Raw genomic sequence first — 17,105 nt, 5'->3', positions numbered from 1 at the left:
TCCACATAAACAGTTTTGTTTCTGTTTTAAATCACACACTTGTCAATAAACTATACAGACATGCTAACCAGCATTGATTAAGGCACACACTTGAGTCAAAAAGCTATGGCATTAACATAAGCAGTGTTGAATCTTGTTTCAAACTGCACATTTCAGTCAAAAAGCGAGTGAATCGGTGTTTCAATCATTAGCAAAATTAATACTGCTGTTGAGGTTTGGAATCAATGAACAATAACTGTTCACACATCAATACTGTCAAAGTGTAAAAAGAAAAGAACTGTACATGCACCCACATACTAAGCATCATATCTCTAGATCAAATAAGGAACAGTGTTGAGCCCTTGAAAATGTTTTCAATAATACACACTTCAGTCAGAAAGCAAAAACAAAAAAGTAACTACACACATTCCTGCCAGCACAAATCATATAGATACATAAGTAAAATTAATACTGTTTTTCTGGTTTGGCATCCACAGAAGTTATGTTTATGTTTTTCCTGTTGATTTTTTTCAGCCACGCTCTCCTTCTTTTCTCCAGTAAATCTCGGTGTCTTCCTCCAGCGTCGACTTTCGGAATTGTGAAAAATGCAAGAGCATGTTCCTTGTTGCTTCGGCTTGTGCAACCGATTATGCAACAAGTATTCACCATCTTGAATGAAATTTAGCCAAATCGTCGACGCAAATACGGAATCGCCGCAGCGAAACTTCGCGATCGGCACCACGCTTCCATGTTTTCGCTAAGCGGCGCGGTGGCTTCTTGCCCTCCAAGCCCCGGTGCGCACGAAGTGATGACGTCAATAGGGAGACCTCCATATATAAGAAAATAAGGTCCTTTTGCTGTTTGTATACACCCTATGCGATACTGATTGCAGTAGATCTTTGGTTAAACTACTCTGGTAAGTAAACCCATAGGTTCGGTTTTGCCCCAGCCAGACAAAAACAATAGCAGACGACACAAAGACGACTGCACTTACTTGAAGTCTTTTCGTCCCACGAAGAGTCCTCCTTCTTTTTGTTTGCGTTCATAGACTTCCATATTACCACACCGAAGAAATTCCATGCAACGAAGAGGTAGATAAATTGTGAATACTTTCTAAAAAGTGATACTTTAAGGGGATCCCCGTAGCGAAACTTCTTCATGATGTCTCCCAAAGTCACCGGAACCGGAAATGGAGTTGTCCTAAACACAACATTTTCATTGGATGAAAATGGAAAGGTGAAGGACATACGTATCATCGCGGGAACATGGCGCTTACAATCGATCCTTCGTCATACGAGACGGCACCAGAAGTCAAATGCAACTTCCTTCCATGCACGATCAGCAAAGATGGAGATGCAAATGTTACGAGATATTTCGACACTTCTGTTAGGAAAGAAAATGACGGTAAGTTAGGTTTAGTTCTTCTCGCACTTTGCAGTACTGCCAGTAGAATCCAGTTCATGCATTCCATTTCGAAGTTTATACAGTAAATGAAACACTGGTACAGAGAGCTAGCTATGACTGGTTCAAAGAGATCGAAACTGCTCAGCTGTGTGCACTGGTACAATGTTAGTTGTGCGAGCAGCCGTTTTCCTTGTTCAAGTTGTTGTGTCCTTTGTAACATTGTTACTGTTAGTAGAGTAGTATAGGCCTACTATTGGTAACTAAGTACGTAAGGGTGATGGATAAACAGAGATGTTTTAATTTATAAACGTGTCTGTCAATGTCAACGTTCTTCCACTTCCAGTTCCACAATCCATGTCTTCTTGCAGGTCTAACAGCTGCATTCCGAGGGCGACTTCTGAATGGACAGGAAGTTGTACTGCCAGGAGGTTATACAGGTATAACTAGAAGCAGACGTCCATTGTATTGAGGTCTAACGAATGACGTCTAACAACGTGCGTGGTCGTCCTTGGCGGTCAAGAAAGCCGCCGCGGTCATTGCGCAGACGACACTTCTAGACCGCCAATATTTTTTGTGCGCATCACGTGCTCCACATAAATCGGCCGGAAACGAAGCAATTGGGAAACCTGGATGGTATCCCAAATAGAATACGGGTTTCTTGGAAAGCTGTTCAAGGGCACTTCGACTTACGCACTATATTCGATTTTCAATACACGACTCAAAACCTTTGGAATAATTCAAAAAGATTAAAATACAAGAATAAAGAGTTCAGAAAAGAAGTAGAAAAATTGAGAAAAAAAAGTGTTACAAAAGTCTTGACATTTACGGGACTCGAACTCAAGACCGCCGGCACTAGAGGCAATTAAATGTACTACCACCTTGCCAACCAGGCACACGATACAATGGCGTGAAAATTAAAACTTGAACTGCAAACATACCTTACACGTGCCCGGGTTCTCGAGTCGAGCATTTATCGACTCGTCGGTTTTCAAGTTTCCCCGTTCGTATTTGTGTTTTGTACGTTTTCTTGATCTCATCATTTAAATGTATTAAATTTTCACAAAAGCCGATGTTACTGAAACAAAAGTAGAATGGGTAATTCTGGGGAAATTGTCCGCTTGAAGTTGAAGTACTTAATAATTATGCAACTTTTTGATTGTTTCGATTCATAACATCATCCAAAACGTTTGGAATGAATAAAATGCAAGAATTACGAGTTCACAATTTTATTTTATTTTTTTTTAAATAATTGCGGTTGAAAAGGATTGAACCTGTGACCACCAATGTTAGGAAAAGCGAGTATTATGTTGCACAGTAGGTAGGGTAGATTTTAACTTCAAATTTTACACTTGAGTTCTCGACCGTGGTGATCAGTATTGAATCGACTCGAGTTTCCGAGTCTCTCCGTTCAAATTTGTGTACTGTTTTCTTTATCTCACTGTATGACATACAATGGAATTTGTTCGGGAGGACAACGATCTATAGACGGTTTATTATATAAGGCAAAAAAAATAAAAATAGGTGTGGTTAAGGTAACATAGCCCCCAAAATATAGGGTAGGAAGGTTGGCAATCACTTTTTTTTTTTTTAACTTTTTAATTCTATTTTTTCATTTTGGTGGTCGCATTTTGCCATTAGCAGAGCAACCAAGCGTGTAGCACTCGCAACCGAAGAAGATGCCGCCATTTTTGTCATGGCAAGCGTCTGTTGGGCCTTTTTAGTAGAAGGAGTTATTTCCCTTGCATCGTCTGTCGTCTGCATGACGACTCGAGCGCTTTTGCTTTCATTGCGTTTTCTGCACTCGTTTTCTTGTTTTCATTTCTTTTTCTGTTGACAAATGTAATAAAAAGTTATAGGGTCGGCCCCTAAAAATAGGGTAGGTCTCGTTACCGTAACCACACCTTTTCTTTTTTAGGCCTAAACTATAAAGAGAAGCAAGCGGAAAAAAATGGGCGTCGATAGAGCCAATGAACAGTGATGTGAACTTGTAGTATTCATTCACTTGTGCTAGAAGTTATAAAATACTGAGTATAAGGACTAAGATTTAATTGTTAGCATAAGTAAAATTTGCTTCCACCCAAGGGCTGCGTTACCATTTTATTTCATATTCTGGTTATCTGTCATTCACAAAGCATTTTTTTGCTGTTGTTAAAAAAGAAAGTAGCACCCTTTTGAGTTTTTTTCTAGATAAAATTATATAAAATAAAGTAAAAATTTCAGGGCTAGTCATTCGTGAACAAGGGTCAGCAATAACAGAGGACCAGGATCGTTCGTTGCGGGTTGACCAGCGCTTCTCGTCCTTCACCGCATGGAATCTCGACAAGCCACCCAGCGGAGATGACAAACTCATGAAGGCTTTGCAGTGGATTGACATTGCAAAAGCGGTGAGTGTTGCTGATGCATACCTGCCTTTTTTATTGGACTTGTGTTGCGGAAGTTTTTATGGTATGTTTATCGATAATGATAAGAAATATTTCTCTGAATGCAACAGATACTGAAATGGCACAACAACAACAAAATCCTGCTCTTGAGAAAGACATCATTGCATTACTTTTAGTATGTTTCATATGTTTCATTCACATCCTTTTTTTTACTGAATCAGCAGCATGTACAAAATTGAAAGTTGTCGCAAGTTCTGTTGCTGAAAGTGAAACTATTGACACAAGTATTACCATTAGCATGTTTTAGGTTTCTAGTTTTTCACCTCAAATCATTATATTTACTGGAGAGAGAAAACAAAAGCATTCAAGGACCATACAGTTGAGTTAGATTTTAGATACAATGCTGATTCTTTGTACAATAATAATTTATGTGAAAGATTGTGTACATGTGCAGCTCCATCGGCCTGTTGATGAGGAGAGCAGTCAAAAGAGCGTCACAGGAAAATGAGACAAGCTGCACAACTTGAACCAGGAATGGCACAAAGATAATGGATGGATGTGTGTAATTTGAGTGTGCATGAGTATTCATTAATATGTCTGTGCAAAAGGATACAATGTATGTGAGAGCAAGAGCTGCACAACAGTTGTTTGAAGTTAAACTCCGGTGCGAAAAATGACTTAGTAATAAATTCAGGGGTGGGATTTCTTCCGTCCCTGACGGATTTCCGTCCCAGGAAGAATTTTTTTTTTTTTTTTTTTTTTTACCTTAGAGGGGCACGGGTAGCTCAGGTGGTAGAGCACTAGACTTGTGATCAAAAGGTCGCTGGTTCGAATCCGGGCTGGGATGGACACAGGTCAACCTTATGTGCAGACCCAGAGACGGTATCCATCTCCCTCCCACGTGTCATCACAGTGGCACGTAAAAGACCTCGGTCATTCTGCCATAAGTGCAGGTGGCTGATAACACCTAAACACGCATACACCTGTGTATCTCATCTAAAGTCGTGTTAAAACCCAGGAACATGCCCCTACTGGCTTTGCCGTGAGGGCGTAAAACTTGAATTTCTCTTTTTACCTTTTTTGTGTGTTAATCCCTGGCAGTTGTTGTTTACACTCCGTTCTGTGTACAGAAGGTCAACTACCTTTCACCATTACCAAATTGAGTGACATGTAGGGAGCAGCTATGTCATGTCATCCTGGCAAATGTTATGAGGGCTTACTAGCGCCAAAACTAAAAATGAGTAATTAACCCGTGAAAATTACTAATTTTCACGTGTTAATAACTAATTTTCAAGTGTTAATGTCTAATTTTCAGTTTTGGCTCGCTTCCTGACGGCTTACTTGTGCCAAAACTAAAAATTAGTAATTCTCACGCATTAATTACTCATTTTCATGTGACTGGGGGCTCAATGCGCATGCGCGACTGTTACGCCGGCCAGAGCGAAACATCCTTCGATTCAAAACTTTTCTGGTCCATAGTTCTTTAATCCGAAGCAAATTAACAATGACAGCTGAGCGCATGTGTAGGTAACCGTGACATACAACTGTCTGTCCGACAACTTTTTGAATAACCATAATATTTGTGAAAGTGTGTGAGTCTCGACCGAAGAGATCCGTCTGCTAGTGGTCGGACCTTTAGCACATGTCCGGCCGGCCGCCATTTTTCCTCTCTCGGTTCGAACATTTTCGGATCGATTGTCCTTCACTAATACACTACAAAGCAAATTTATGAGTGTGGTAGTGGAAACAAATATGAGGTACGGCTGTCTGCCCGACAACTTGTCGAATAAGGAATTTTATTGAAAGATATCTGTGAAAGTGTAAGACCACAGCCGATCAAAAGTCCGTCTGCTACGAACAGCTTTGATTCGAAAGTTTTCGGGGTCGATTATTGTTTTCTAAGATACCCAAAACAACGTTTAAGGAAAGCGCTATTGCAGAAAACTGTGATATGCATCTTCCCGTCGGATAACTTGCTCGATAAGGCCTTCTATTAAAAGATATTTCAGAAATTGTGTGAGAGTGATGTAGACAGCTGGCTGCCGGCTGCTAGAGGAGTACTGAAATGGGCTAGGGACCGGGTTGGGTCGTCTTGGGTCAGTGCTGAAATGGTTACTTTATTGGCTGTTGGCCGAACGGACACCCGGGCTTCATATTTTTGCATGCATGTATTCGTGTTTCCAAGGCCTGAGGCTTTTGCTGTGACCCTGGGATCTTTATCGTGCGCATGTTCCCGGGTTTCAACCCGACTTTAGATGAGATACACAAGTGTATGCGTGTTTAGGTGGTATCAGCCATCTGCACTTATGGCAGAATGACCGAGGTCTTTTACGTGCCACTGTGGTGACACGGGGGTGGGAGATGGATACCGTCTCTGGGTCTGCACATAAGGTTGACCTGTGTCCGTCCCGGCTTCGAACCAGCGACCTTTCGATCACAAGTCCAGTGCTCTACCACCTGAGCTACCCGGGCCCCTGGGGGGTGTTCTGCTCAACCACAACTTTATATACCCCACTTGCAGGGATTCAGAGACCTTAAGTGGTGTGGTAGAACAAAAATGGTATTCCTATCTGTGAACGAGTGGTATTTACATTCTGATACATTGAGTCCTTTAGAAAGTTTGCAAGTGAAACACGCTTAATTTAAACATATTTCTCTTTTAATTCAAGCTATGATTCAACAATAATTTTAGAATATAACTCCTGAAATGATGAATTGAAAAGCAGCATCAGAAGACTGTATAGCATTAGCAAGGGATATTGTTTGTTCGTTCATGGGCTGAAACTCCCACAGCTTTTACGTGTATGACTGTTTTTACCCCGCCATTTAGGCAGCCATACGCCGCTTTCGGAGGAAGCAAGGGATATAATTCTGGTGGTTTCTGTTTTTGTCTAAACCTTCTTTTATAACCTGAGCAGTTAGCCCTTTTGAAGATGTTGAATTGAAACAAACTAACTTGAAACTTGTTTCTCATTTGGTTCAAGCTATGGTTCAACAATTATTTGAGGCTCAAATAGCCCCCTCATGAAATGCTAAAATTAATTTTCAGCTGGTCAGTTACAAAAACCTTCAAGTTTACAAGATGTATATATTATGCATCTCCAAAAAGCTTGTTTGTTCTAAAATTTACAAGTCGGGAGAGGCCGCCTAAACCCTCCCTAAAATGCATTTTCGGTTGGGGGGCGCTGCCCCTGCACCCCGCCGGAGCCTTAGCAGCCCCTGGATCCCGGCCTTCCAAAATGTTCAGTCCTGGCAACATTTTGGGCTCCCACCCATAAGTATAAACTTTCTGAGAAATGTTGTCAGGCATTTGCATGTATGATGTAGCATTTATGATTTTTACCTGCAATCAAAATGTTCAAGGAAGAAAGAGGTACTGACTACTGAAGTGTTTTTTTTTACTGATGAACTTGATGAGTTGATGTATTGTGTGTTCTGTTGAATGTACTTGTACATGCGTCTGTGAGTGTTACAAGAATGTGGCTCAATAGTAATAGGAGGTTGTGGCTGTTTACAGTAAAATCATTTGTTTGAATTTATTGTCTGAAACAATAAGAGTGTCTTGATTGGTTACTGCTGTTTATGCTAAGACATTATGTAAATGAAAGTACGTGTGACCACAAAACAGAACAGCAACCTTTGTGTAGAGCATAACATTAACAGTAAAGTAAAGGCTATAAACAATATTACTGAAAGCAATAGTTTTAATGAAGGTTGCAGGCAAGTAACATGGTCATCTCTTTTCATTATGCTTTTTTTAAGTGTAAACACATGCTACAGAAAATGGTCAATCCAACATTCACATGCACTTCACGAAGTTTGTAATCCAGTCCTCAATATTCTTCTTGAACAAGTATTTGTTGTTGTTTTTTAGGCGCGTTTTTGTTGTTGCATGCTTTAATTGTAACTGGGAAATACATCTTACAATACAAATAACACATTAACAACCAACAACTTTTCTTTCCACTTGTTAAAAATCAAAATTATCATACATCCAGAGCTTTCCTAGTATCAGCTCAAAGCATTCACCTAAATCAAACAAACTATTTGGCTCTACATTCAGTGCACACTGATACATATTCTGGCGTACAATTACTTATTAAAGAACCATGCTATCTGTAGAGGCAAAATTTGTTGTTGATAAAACAGGTCCTTTGGTAGCCTTCAAGTTCAAGAGAGCCTTTTCAAATCTGAAAATACCACAGGTAACTCAGTGATTCTGTTTTATTTTATTTTTTATAACAGTTACACGTACTAGAATGTTTCACATATTCAATACATGTACAATGTAACAATATTAAATAATTTCCTGTTTGATTGCAACTTTTTCCATAATACTAGACGAATATCTAGCTTCTACAACAACAAAAAGTGTGACCTGATAGTTTCTTTATGATCTGGGCTTACATTTACAATCTCCTGGTATGCTGCAGCAAAATAAAACAATACGCCTGTAGTATGAACAAAATCACTGACTCATAATACTTGCATCATTATTCTGTTTGATCTGTAACCTGAAAAACTACAGAAGAAATCTACCATATTTCTTTGATTATGGCTAACAAAGCCAAAAATATGACAACATTTACAACAAAGCAGGATGTTTCAGAATTGTGATGACTTAACATTTCTCAGCTTCAAGGGAAAAAAGTGTGACACCAAAGAAATGCAGAGAACAGTGTCTGCTTCTGACCTCTTACCTGCACTGTCCTTTCATCACAGGTACCACTGTACTTCTACAGCTACAGCATCCAAACAGTTATCTGCAAAATGTGGTGATGACAAAGAGCAAAGTATATTCTGCAAACACTGTTGCTGTATATGAGACAGCCTATGGGAAACCCTAGAAATTCTCTCACGTTTTGTACATTCTAAAAACTGTCATCAACTTATCAAGTAAAAAGTTAGTTAAGATTTTGAGCTATTTACACATACTCTATAGGATCTAAACAATGTGAGTACTAAAAAGTTTAATGAACATAATTATAAGCTTATCTTCTAATTTTGGATGCTTGTGATAATGTTTTCAGTGCAGAACTTCATGCTAATGTATTGCCAATTCAGTAGCACCTTTTTTTAGTCTATGACATTACAATATTTTGTCAACAACAAAGTTTAACAATATACCACGTTTTCTTGTGCACAATATAAGCTATAGCTAACCTAATGTAACTCCCCAACTTCACCACTTTCCTAAGTAACATGGCTAGTTCCTTGATCAATTCATAATCACAATGTCTGGCCATTCTTCACTTTCAAACTACTTAGTTCTGCACAATTAATGATTTATAATGTTATTGTTTTTCCAACCCACACGTTTAAATTACACGCGACAATACACTTGCAACTGTGAATTCTGTAAGTAAAACACCTTTAGTTAAAAGTTCTTTATCTGAGTGTAGGAATTGATCCCTGTGACCGTTTAGGATTATACATTTCTTTCCTGCGAGTTATGAAAAGAAAATATGTTGTCTTTATATTTTGCCTGCGCACAAACACGCTCATCCACTGCTAAAAGTAAACACATCTAAATCTGATAAATGGGCTGAGAACTTTGCTCTAGCCAGTCCGAAAGAACTTGGCCCTTTATAAGTTTGTGCAAGGACTCCAATACTTCTGAAGTTGAGCCGTCAGAAAGTCTGGTACACCGGTCCCTTTCCCAATTTAAGACTTCCCCCTTTTTTCGGCAAACCCCCTCCCTGTCCATAGGCTGATAGTGTCACTTAACCTCCATGTCACCCCATTTAAGAGCAGTTTTAAAACGGGGATTCCACCAAAGTAAATTCTTTCCCATGCATCTTGCCAGTCGCTGCTGTCCCTTTACGGTGGAATTCGAAGCAACACACACTTGCAATTAGTCAACCTACCATTATGAAGGGCACATTTTTCAGATACGTTTGTGTGATGCACTTCGCACCGCGCCATGTGAAAAAGATGCGCACCAAGAAGTTGCATACAGTGTTGCTGGCGATACATAGACAAGGATTGCATAACAGTAAGACAGAGTTTATTCCATGTTGACATGTACGCAGCAGTTGCACCAGAATTCACATCATTTGGGTTGTGCCATTGACAAGTTCAGGGCGTCTTGGAGTAGAGCATCTTCATTTGTGCCTTCTGCAAACAAACAAACAAATAAAATGTAAGTGCTTGATGCTTCTGTGGCTTTGTTGTATCACAGTTCAAACCACACACACACACACATAACTGACTTGGGTTTTTTTGGGTTTTTTTATCTGTGGAAGCATTTTAAGAAAAAAATATGCTTCCATAGATAAACACAGTCAGTGTCTGTGCAAAATTATAATGTAAAAATCTAGTTTTGCTCTCTTGATTTCATCAATGTTTCCCAAATTTTTTTGAACATACATACACATGGTCATGTATCAATATCCTCAATCTCTGAATAAAATCACAAGAAATAAAAGGGAGAGAAAAAACAAACCTGCTGGGGTAGATGAAGGTTGTTTCCCTTCGCTCCTGGTTGCTGGATTACTCCCCTTGCCTTCAAGGAACGCTAGGCGTTTTATTCTCAGCTCCTCTGCAGAAGGTTCATTGGATTGACAGGCCGACACAGAAGCTGACTGACTGCTGTTACCTATTGCCTTATCTCCTTTAGATATGGAATCCACTATGTAGCCTTGGATAATAAAAGAGACAAAAAGATACATTTCTTGAAATACAGTTGTTTGAAATGTGTGCTCGCTTCACCTACTTGCATACAAAGGAGGATACCAACAATTCTCATAATTCTACAAAAATAACAAGCACTTGTCTTCACCTGCAAGATAACATCCATACACGCTTTGATCAAGACTGCAAAGAATGGATGAGCTTACTTGATAAATGTGTGGCAAAATTACATCTCCACCTCGCATTACAGAATGTCACACAAAATCAAGTACAATATCAAACAAATTCTTAAATGCTATAACGTCTATTTTTTTAGTTTGTTTTGTTGCAACATTCTTAGAGATTGTCAAGTTCTATGTAAGGTGCTGAAGATCTTGTATTTTCCTCACTTTCTAATTTGTGTCAACTAAAAACAACAAAAAAGAATGCATTTCCAAGTAACGGAGTGGATAGAAGTTGGGGACACCTAGCGCATATGCTTATTTTCAGTACAAACATGAACTGTGATGACAGGTTGCAGCAGCCTCGACTTGCTTTATATAATATGTTAGCACAGTAACCTCTCTCTGCGTTTGCCTATCTGTCTGTCTCTCTCTCTCGTCCCTACCTTTTCTCCCCCTTCCCTTTGCCTCTCTCTCACCCCACTTCTCTCTCTGTCTTTTCCCCTTCTCTCTGTCTCTCTCCACCCTCTCTGTCTCTGTCTCTCTTCTCTCTCCCTCACCTTCCATGCTGTCTCTTAGCGCTTGCTGCAATGCTACGTCATCTTCCTCCACCAGCTGTCGACTCTCTGCCAGAGCCCTCTGAAGATACTGATCTTCGCTGTCGTCTTCTCGCCTCGCTCCCCCAGCCTCCTCCCTCTCTGGGTTCTGCCCCTCTGCTGTGATGAGGGAGGGTTTGATTGGCTGTACAGCAGGTATGATGCGTAGCAGCTGATCTGCTTCCGATTCTGCTAACTCGCCCATCACGATAAATAATGAGTATCCTGAAATGGAAGACGAGAAATACACAAAACTGAATGAACAAAAGGACATCAACCATATTTGCACTTTCCACCAGAACTTTTGAAGACAGGGTCTGTTGTGTGAAAATGCCCTTTCACATCCATAATTTTCCTTTTGAATTCGTAACGAGTTCAGCGAATTAGTTATGCCATTCCACATATTTATGTGGATGATTTTTCTGCTTTAACACACGAAATATACAACAGATCACTGATACAAAACCAAAGCGGCAAACCCAAATTAGAGGGGGGTAAAAAAGAATAAGAACAAATTACTCTTGTCATACAACTGTGCACTTACCTTCTTGCTGAAGTTGTGTGAGGAACAAAGAGAGGTAGGTGTCGGAGATAAGCTCGGGGCCTGTCAAGAGACTGTTGAGGTTGAACCACTGGTGTCCCAGCTTGCGGACACAAAACCAGTGCTGACGGAAGTTGCATATGTATGCCTTCTGTGACCTGTCGGCAATTCAAGTAGACATAAACAGAGGAGGTATAGAAAGGACATACGGGATTAACTATCAACTATGCAGGAATCTACTTGTTGTCCTTTTGTATAATGTAAAATCCAACATAATGAGTAAGAGTGATTACATTTACAGGTGGGTTTTTTTCTGCACCACATGTAAATGACAGAGTCTGTGTACAAACAGCATACACATAGATACCATTTGTTTGTTTGTTTGCTTAACACCCAGCCGACCACGAAGGGCCATATCAGGGGGATGCTGCTTTGACATATAACGTGCCATAGATACCATGCTTGTTATCACGTATTTATTGATTGATAAAAAAATATTTAAAAAAAACTTAACTTTTTTTTTAAAACTATGCATTAATCTAATAACTGCATTCTTTTTTTTTCTCAAATCAGTGTCTGTGCAAAATAAATCACAACTGTCTTTTAATTTCTAACATTTTCATAGCTCTGTGAATTATATATTATATATGCTGCTTGTGGCAGATCCCATGTTCCATGTTGCAAGTCATATGTATGGCAGAGCATGTTTCTAAATTACAGGACGCAAATATGTATTAGTTGGAAGATTTGCAGGTAATTTGGTATGCTTACGGATGTGGGTGGTGTCTGTGTCTATATGTTAATTTGTTCCAAAACGCCTGATGTTTTCTTGCTGCTAACTGTTCTGTTAATGTTATTCAGGGTTGCTTTGTCAAGAGTGAAGACTCATAAGAAAAGAATAAATTCATTTAAAAATAATAATGGTCTATGTTGTTACAATTTAACATGTCAGAAATACTAAACAAAATCCAATTAAAAGCTCACGTTGGATCTCGCTGGGCTGCCTGTGCTGCTGGATTCTGTGAAGTAAACGGGAGAAGCTCCAAACCCCAGACTCTGAGCGCTTCTTGCAACACTTGGATTGAGAAAAACCCGCTGTCATCATAATTGCTGGAAGGTTGCTGCAAACAAGAAGGACAGATGTAAACAATTCACATGTGTATATGAAATGAAGAAAAAGGAAAATAAGTTATATACTGATCGACACATGTATCTGTCTGGTGTTGCACTTAAAACCGTTTACAATGGGACATAACAGATTAACACTGCACAGCATATATATATAACTAGAGGAATACCCGGCTTCGCCGGTTTTTATCCACCAGTTTGTGCCCGGGGTCTACCTGAATATGCCCACCAAATTTGATGCAGAATATTTACGATATCACAAACAGAACTCTACAATCCACAAATCTACTCTACAAATATCTCACAACTTCTAAAGCGAACAACTCTGCAGAGTCTGCTGTGAAGGGTGGCGGTAGTCTCCCTGTCACACCCGCCCCCATTTGAATGAACCGAACCATGGACCCGCCAAGCTTAGGTCCCTCCCAGATTCATGGAATGGGAACAGCACGAAAATGATTCAGTGACCATAATGCCATTCCTGATCATATCATGTCGAGTCCCATCCATGTCGATGACGCCGAATGTATTCGAGTGCCGGCACACCACAATCACCTTTGGAGGCGAAGTCCACTCACACAGGATTAAGACATTTAGAGCTTATCTCTAAGCCCTTTTAAAACTGTTATCATATGGCTTTTCAAAGGAAGGCCAGAACATTAAAAACACAAAAGCCGCCAGACCACATCACAAACAGAACTGTGCAATACACAGGTGTTTTCTACAGACACACACAAACACACACACAGAAGCCGTATATATATATCTATATCTATAGATGACAGTGTATTTTTCGCGTGGCTATAAATTGATTCGACCTTTGCACTTTTACAGTGAGGATAATTTACGGGTCCAATTTACGTTCTGGACACTGCGGTGACCTTCTAAAAATAGTAACAGAACGCCGGGAATATCCGTGCACCATACGAAGGAAGGGAGGTAAACGCTGAAAGGTCAGTATTTTTAGACAAAGCACATGTTCTGAGCAAACAGAAAACAAAATATTGGAAGCGTGAGTCACGCTACCCAAAAATAAAAAAAATTTTTAGTTCTCAGCAAACAGAAAAAAAAAATATTGGAAGCGCGAGTGATGCTACCCAAAAATAAAATCTTTTTGTTACATATATTTTTGTTTTGTATAATTTTTTTCCCCATGGTTCATTCATCATTTGACATAATTTTTTATCGAAATGTAACCATAAGATGAAATCTTTTTTTTAGTTCTAAGCAAACAGAAAACAAAAGATCCCGAAAAAAAAAAAAAAAATCGGTTTGCGCTGAGAGCACGTATTGAAATATCTCATCGACCAGATTTTGTCCGGGGTGTATCTGCCGCTTCGCCGGGTAGCAAGTAGAGCCGAATACCCGGCTTGAGTGGCGCACTGTACGCCGGCTTCGCCGGGTCCGAACCATGGACCCGTCAAGCTTAGGTCCCTCCCAGATTCGTGGAATGGGAACAGCACGAACATGATTCAGTGGCCATAATGCCATTCCTGATCATATCATGTCGAGTCCCATACTTGTCGACGACGCCCTAGGTACCAGATCACAAACAGAACTGTGCAATACACAGGTGTTTTCTACAGACACACTCAAACACACACACACACAGAGAAACCGTATATATATATATATATATGTCGTGCCGTATTCACGGAATTGCCGAATTCGCGTAATCGGCAAAATTTTTGCCTATTTCGCGTAATCGGCAAAACGCTGCCTATTACGCGAAATCGGCAGCGTTTTGCAGCGATTACGCGAAAAGGCTTCTAAAAACTGCCTTTTTTGCAAAATCAGCAGCCACCTTTTGATTTTAAAGTTATCAAATGCCTGGGATATCATCACACTCAGACAGCTAGATACTCGAATAGATAAATAATGCAAAAATCGATAAGTTATGACAAGTTATGGCAAAAAGTGTAGTTTTCGTGCATTTCTGGAGCTATGCTCAACACAGACCAACACAGACCATAAAAACCATAATAGGGAGGTAAAGTAATGGTAATGCAATGTTCTGGTGACATAAAAAGTTACAGACTGGCTGCTGCTTTTGCGAAATGGGCACATTTTAGAAGCCTTTACACATTCTCGGCAAAACGCTGCCGATTTCGCGTAATGGGCAGCGTTTTGCCGGTTACGCGAATTCGGCAAAAATGTTGCCGATTTCGCGAATTCGGCAATTCCGTGAATTCGGCACGACATCTATATATATCTATATGTATAAATATATAGAGATAGATGACAGTGTATTTTTCGCGTGGCTATAAATTGATTCGACCTTTGCACTTTTACAGTGAGGACAATTACGGGTACCAAGGAAAGCGTTCTGGACACTGCGTAGCGTAGCGAAGGAAGGGAGGTAAACGCTAAAAACATGGAGAAGATAAGGAAGAGTTATGGAAGTTGATCCCGAAAAAAAACCACCAAAATCGGTTTGCGCTGCGCGCTGAGAGCACGTATTGAAATATCTCATCGACCAGATTTTGTCCGGGGTGTATCTGAATATGGACACCAAATTTGAAGCAGATCCATCGAGAACTTTGGCCGTGCATGGCGAATACACACACACACAGACACAAGTCGTATATATAATATAGGAAAATACAGTACATGTACATAGTGCCACAACAAAGTAATGTGGTACATTTTTAGTCCAAGCACTGCAAATACACACAGCTGCTGTACCTTATTGGACAAGTTTCTATGCAAAACTGCACTGTGCACTAAAAAACAAGACCTCCAAAAAGTGTTGGTATTCGCGGGACTCCACTCCCCCCTCCAGCATGTGTTGTCTCTCCTGTTCATCTAAATTCTGGCCTATCTGAGCCAGGTCCACAGCTGTAAAGATTTGATTCTGCAGCAACGCATTCAGACAGTGCTGTGCGCAGAGTGACCCCTCTTGCTGAAAAAGAGAAGATAAAGATATATATTAATAATAATATATAGCTCAAAAGAAGGAAAACCAGAAAGTCAAGTGAACGGCCATAACTGGCATAGAAAGTTTGAATGAAATGACAGTGACACAGGAATTATAATGCTTTAATTAACTAGGGTGCGAAATGTGTCGCAGTAATTTTTTGGCCAAGTACGTGTATGCTTCTGTATTTTAAATCTGATTTTCTGTTTGGATACATACATACATGTATGGCTGAGTAGTTCTAAACATGTAGTGATTAAGGCTGCTGTAGTTCCTATAGGTCATGCAACTATTACAGTATTAGGCTCTACAAATTTAATGCACAAGAATAAAATCTTTTCTTTGAAAATGTGCACAAATAACTGGCCTTGGAAACATGATCGATATGTCACACTTCTGACTCACACCAGTAGTTTCTTTAAATCAAAGACGCATCTCAAATGAAACTATCGTGTAGGTGTCGGCTATTTGATGACCGTAAGGAAAATACCTCATTTCTTTTCCTGATTTACTTTCTCAGAAACTGAAAGTACTAATTTGCACACAGTTCTGAGATCTGAATCCTGATGGCAACTCAACAGTATTTCAGAAACCGTGCCAACGAAAACTTACTTTCACACAACATAAGGGGTTTCAGTTAAATATACAGAACAGAAACAAGAGAAATAAAACACAAAGGTAAGCAACCAACCGTCCAAAATACGAAAATAAAGAGCAACGAAATACGCGAAGTCTTCCGTTTCTTCGGCCATAAAACAAGCGATAAGTTGAATACAGTCTCCAAATAAAGTCAAACAAATACTAAGGAATGCAACATACAACCGGGTTGATCTGGAACTACTTCTTCAGTATATTTAAACAAGATTATACACGAAGAACGAAGTACAACTTACTTTTTCGTGAAATATCGCCTCCATGTTGGTTCAAGGGAAACAACACACGATGTTATTGGAGTTATATTTCCTACCGGCGTTTTGCATCCACGGTGACTCAACTGGTTCTGCGCAGTGTTTTTATATATTTAGTCAAGTTTTGACTAAATATTTTAACATCGAGGGGGGTGTATGTGCGTGTGTGTGTGTGTGCGTGTGTGTGTGCGTGTGTGTGTGTGTGTAGAGCGATTCAGACTAAACTACTGGACCGATCTTTATGAAATTTGACATGAGAGTTCCTGGGTATGAAATCCCCGAACGTTTTTTTCATTTTTTTGATAAATGTCTTTGATGACGTCATATCCGGCTTTTCGTGAAAGTTGAGGCGGCACTGTCACGCCCTCATTTTTCAACCAAATTGGTTGACATTTTGGTCAAGTAATCTTCGACGAAGCCCGGGGTTCGGTATTGCATTTCAGCTTGGTGGCTTAAAAAT

The 17,105-nt window shown here is 39.8% G+C and overlaps 3 protein-coding genes across 4 annotated transcripts in view; 1 reads left to right on the top strand and 2 right to left on the bottom strand.

Moving 5' to 3' along the window:
- LOC138952025 (transmembrane protein 179-like) overlaps positions 1-17,105 on the bottom strand; it is a 180,955-nt gene that overhangs the window by 138,199 nt on the left and 25,651 nt on the right. The window lies entirely within an intron of this gene.
- Positions 975-7,722, top strand: LOC138952027 (ribonuclease H2 subunit C-like). The gene is made up of 4 exons (XM_070323602.1): positions 975-1,383; positions 1,752-1,820; positions 3,604-3,767; positions 4,219-7,722. Exons 1-4 carry the CDS (start codon positions 1,245-1,247, stop codon positions 4,270-4,272), a joined length of 426 nt encoding a protein of 141 aa, XP_070179703.1. The 5' UTR covers positions 975-1,244; the 3' UTR covers positions 4,273-7,722.
- Positions 7,455-16,688, bottom strand: LOC138952022 (ataxin-3-like). Of its 2 annotated transcripts, none has more exons than XM_070323598.1 (7): positions 16,631-16,688; positions 15,506-15,722; positions 12,680-12,816; positions 11,699-11,853; positions 11,119-11,379; positions 10,210-10,404; positions 7,455-9,881 (listed from the first exon to the last, which is right to left on the bottom strand). In XM_070323598.1, the coding sequence occupies exons 2-7, from the start codon at positions 15,623-15,625 to the stop codon at positions 9,817-9,819; spliced, it is 933 nt and encodes a 310-aa protein (XP_070179699.1). In that variant the 5' UTR covers positions 15,626-15,722; positions 16,631-16,688; the 3' UTR covers positions 7,455-9,816. The 2 variants fall into 2 exon arrangements, with proteins under 2 accessions (XP_070179699.1, XP_070179698.1); XM_070323597.1 differs by having other exon boundaries at positions 15,558-15,722.

This window comes from Littorina saxatilis, linkage group LG17 (assembly GCF_037325665.1).
Source record: "Littorina saxatilis isolate snail1 linkage group LG17, US_GU_Lsax_2.0, whole genome shotgun sequence".
Classification (NCBI taxonomy): Eukaryota; Metazoa; Mollusca; class Gastropoda; order Littorinimorpha; family Littorinidae; genus Littorina; species Littorina saxatilis.
This window is presented reverse-complemented; position numbering and strand designations above follow the sequence as displayed.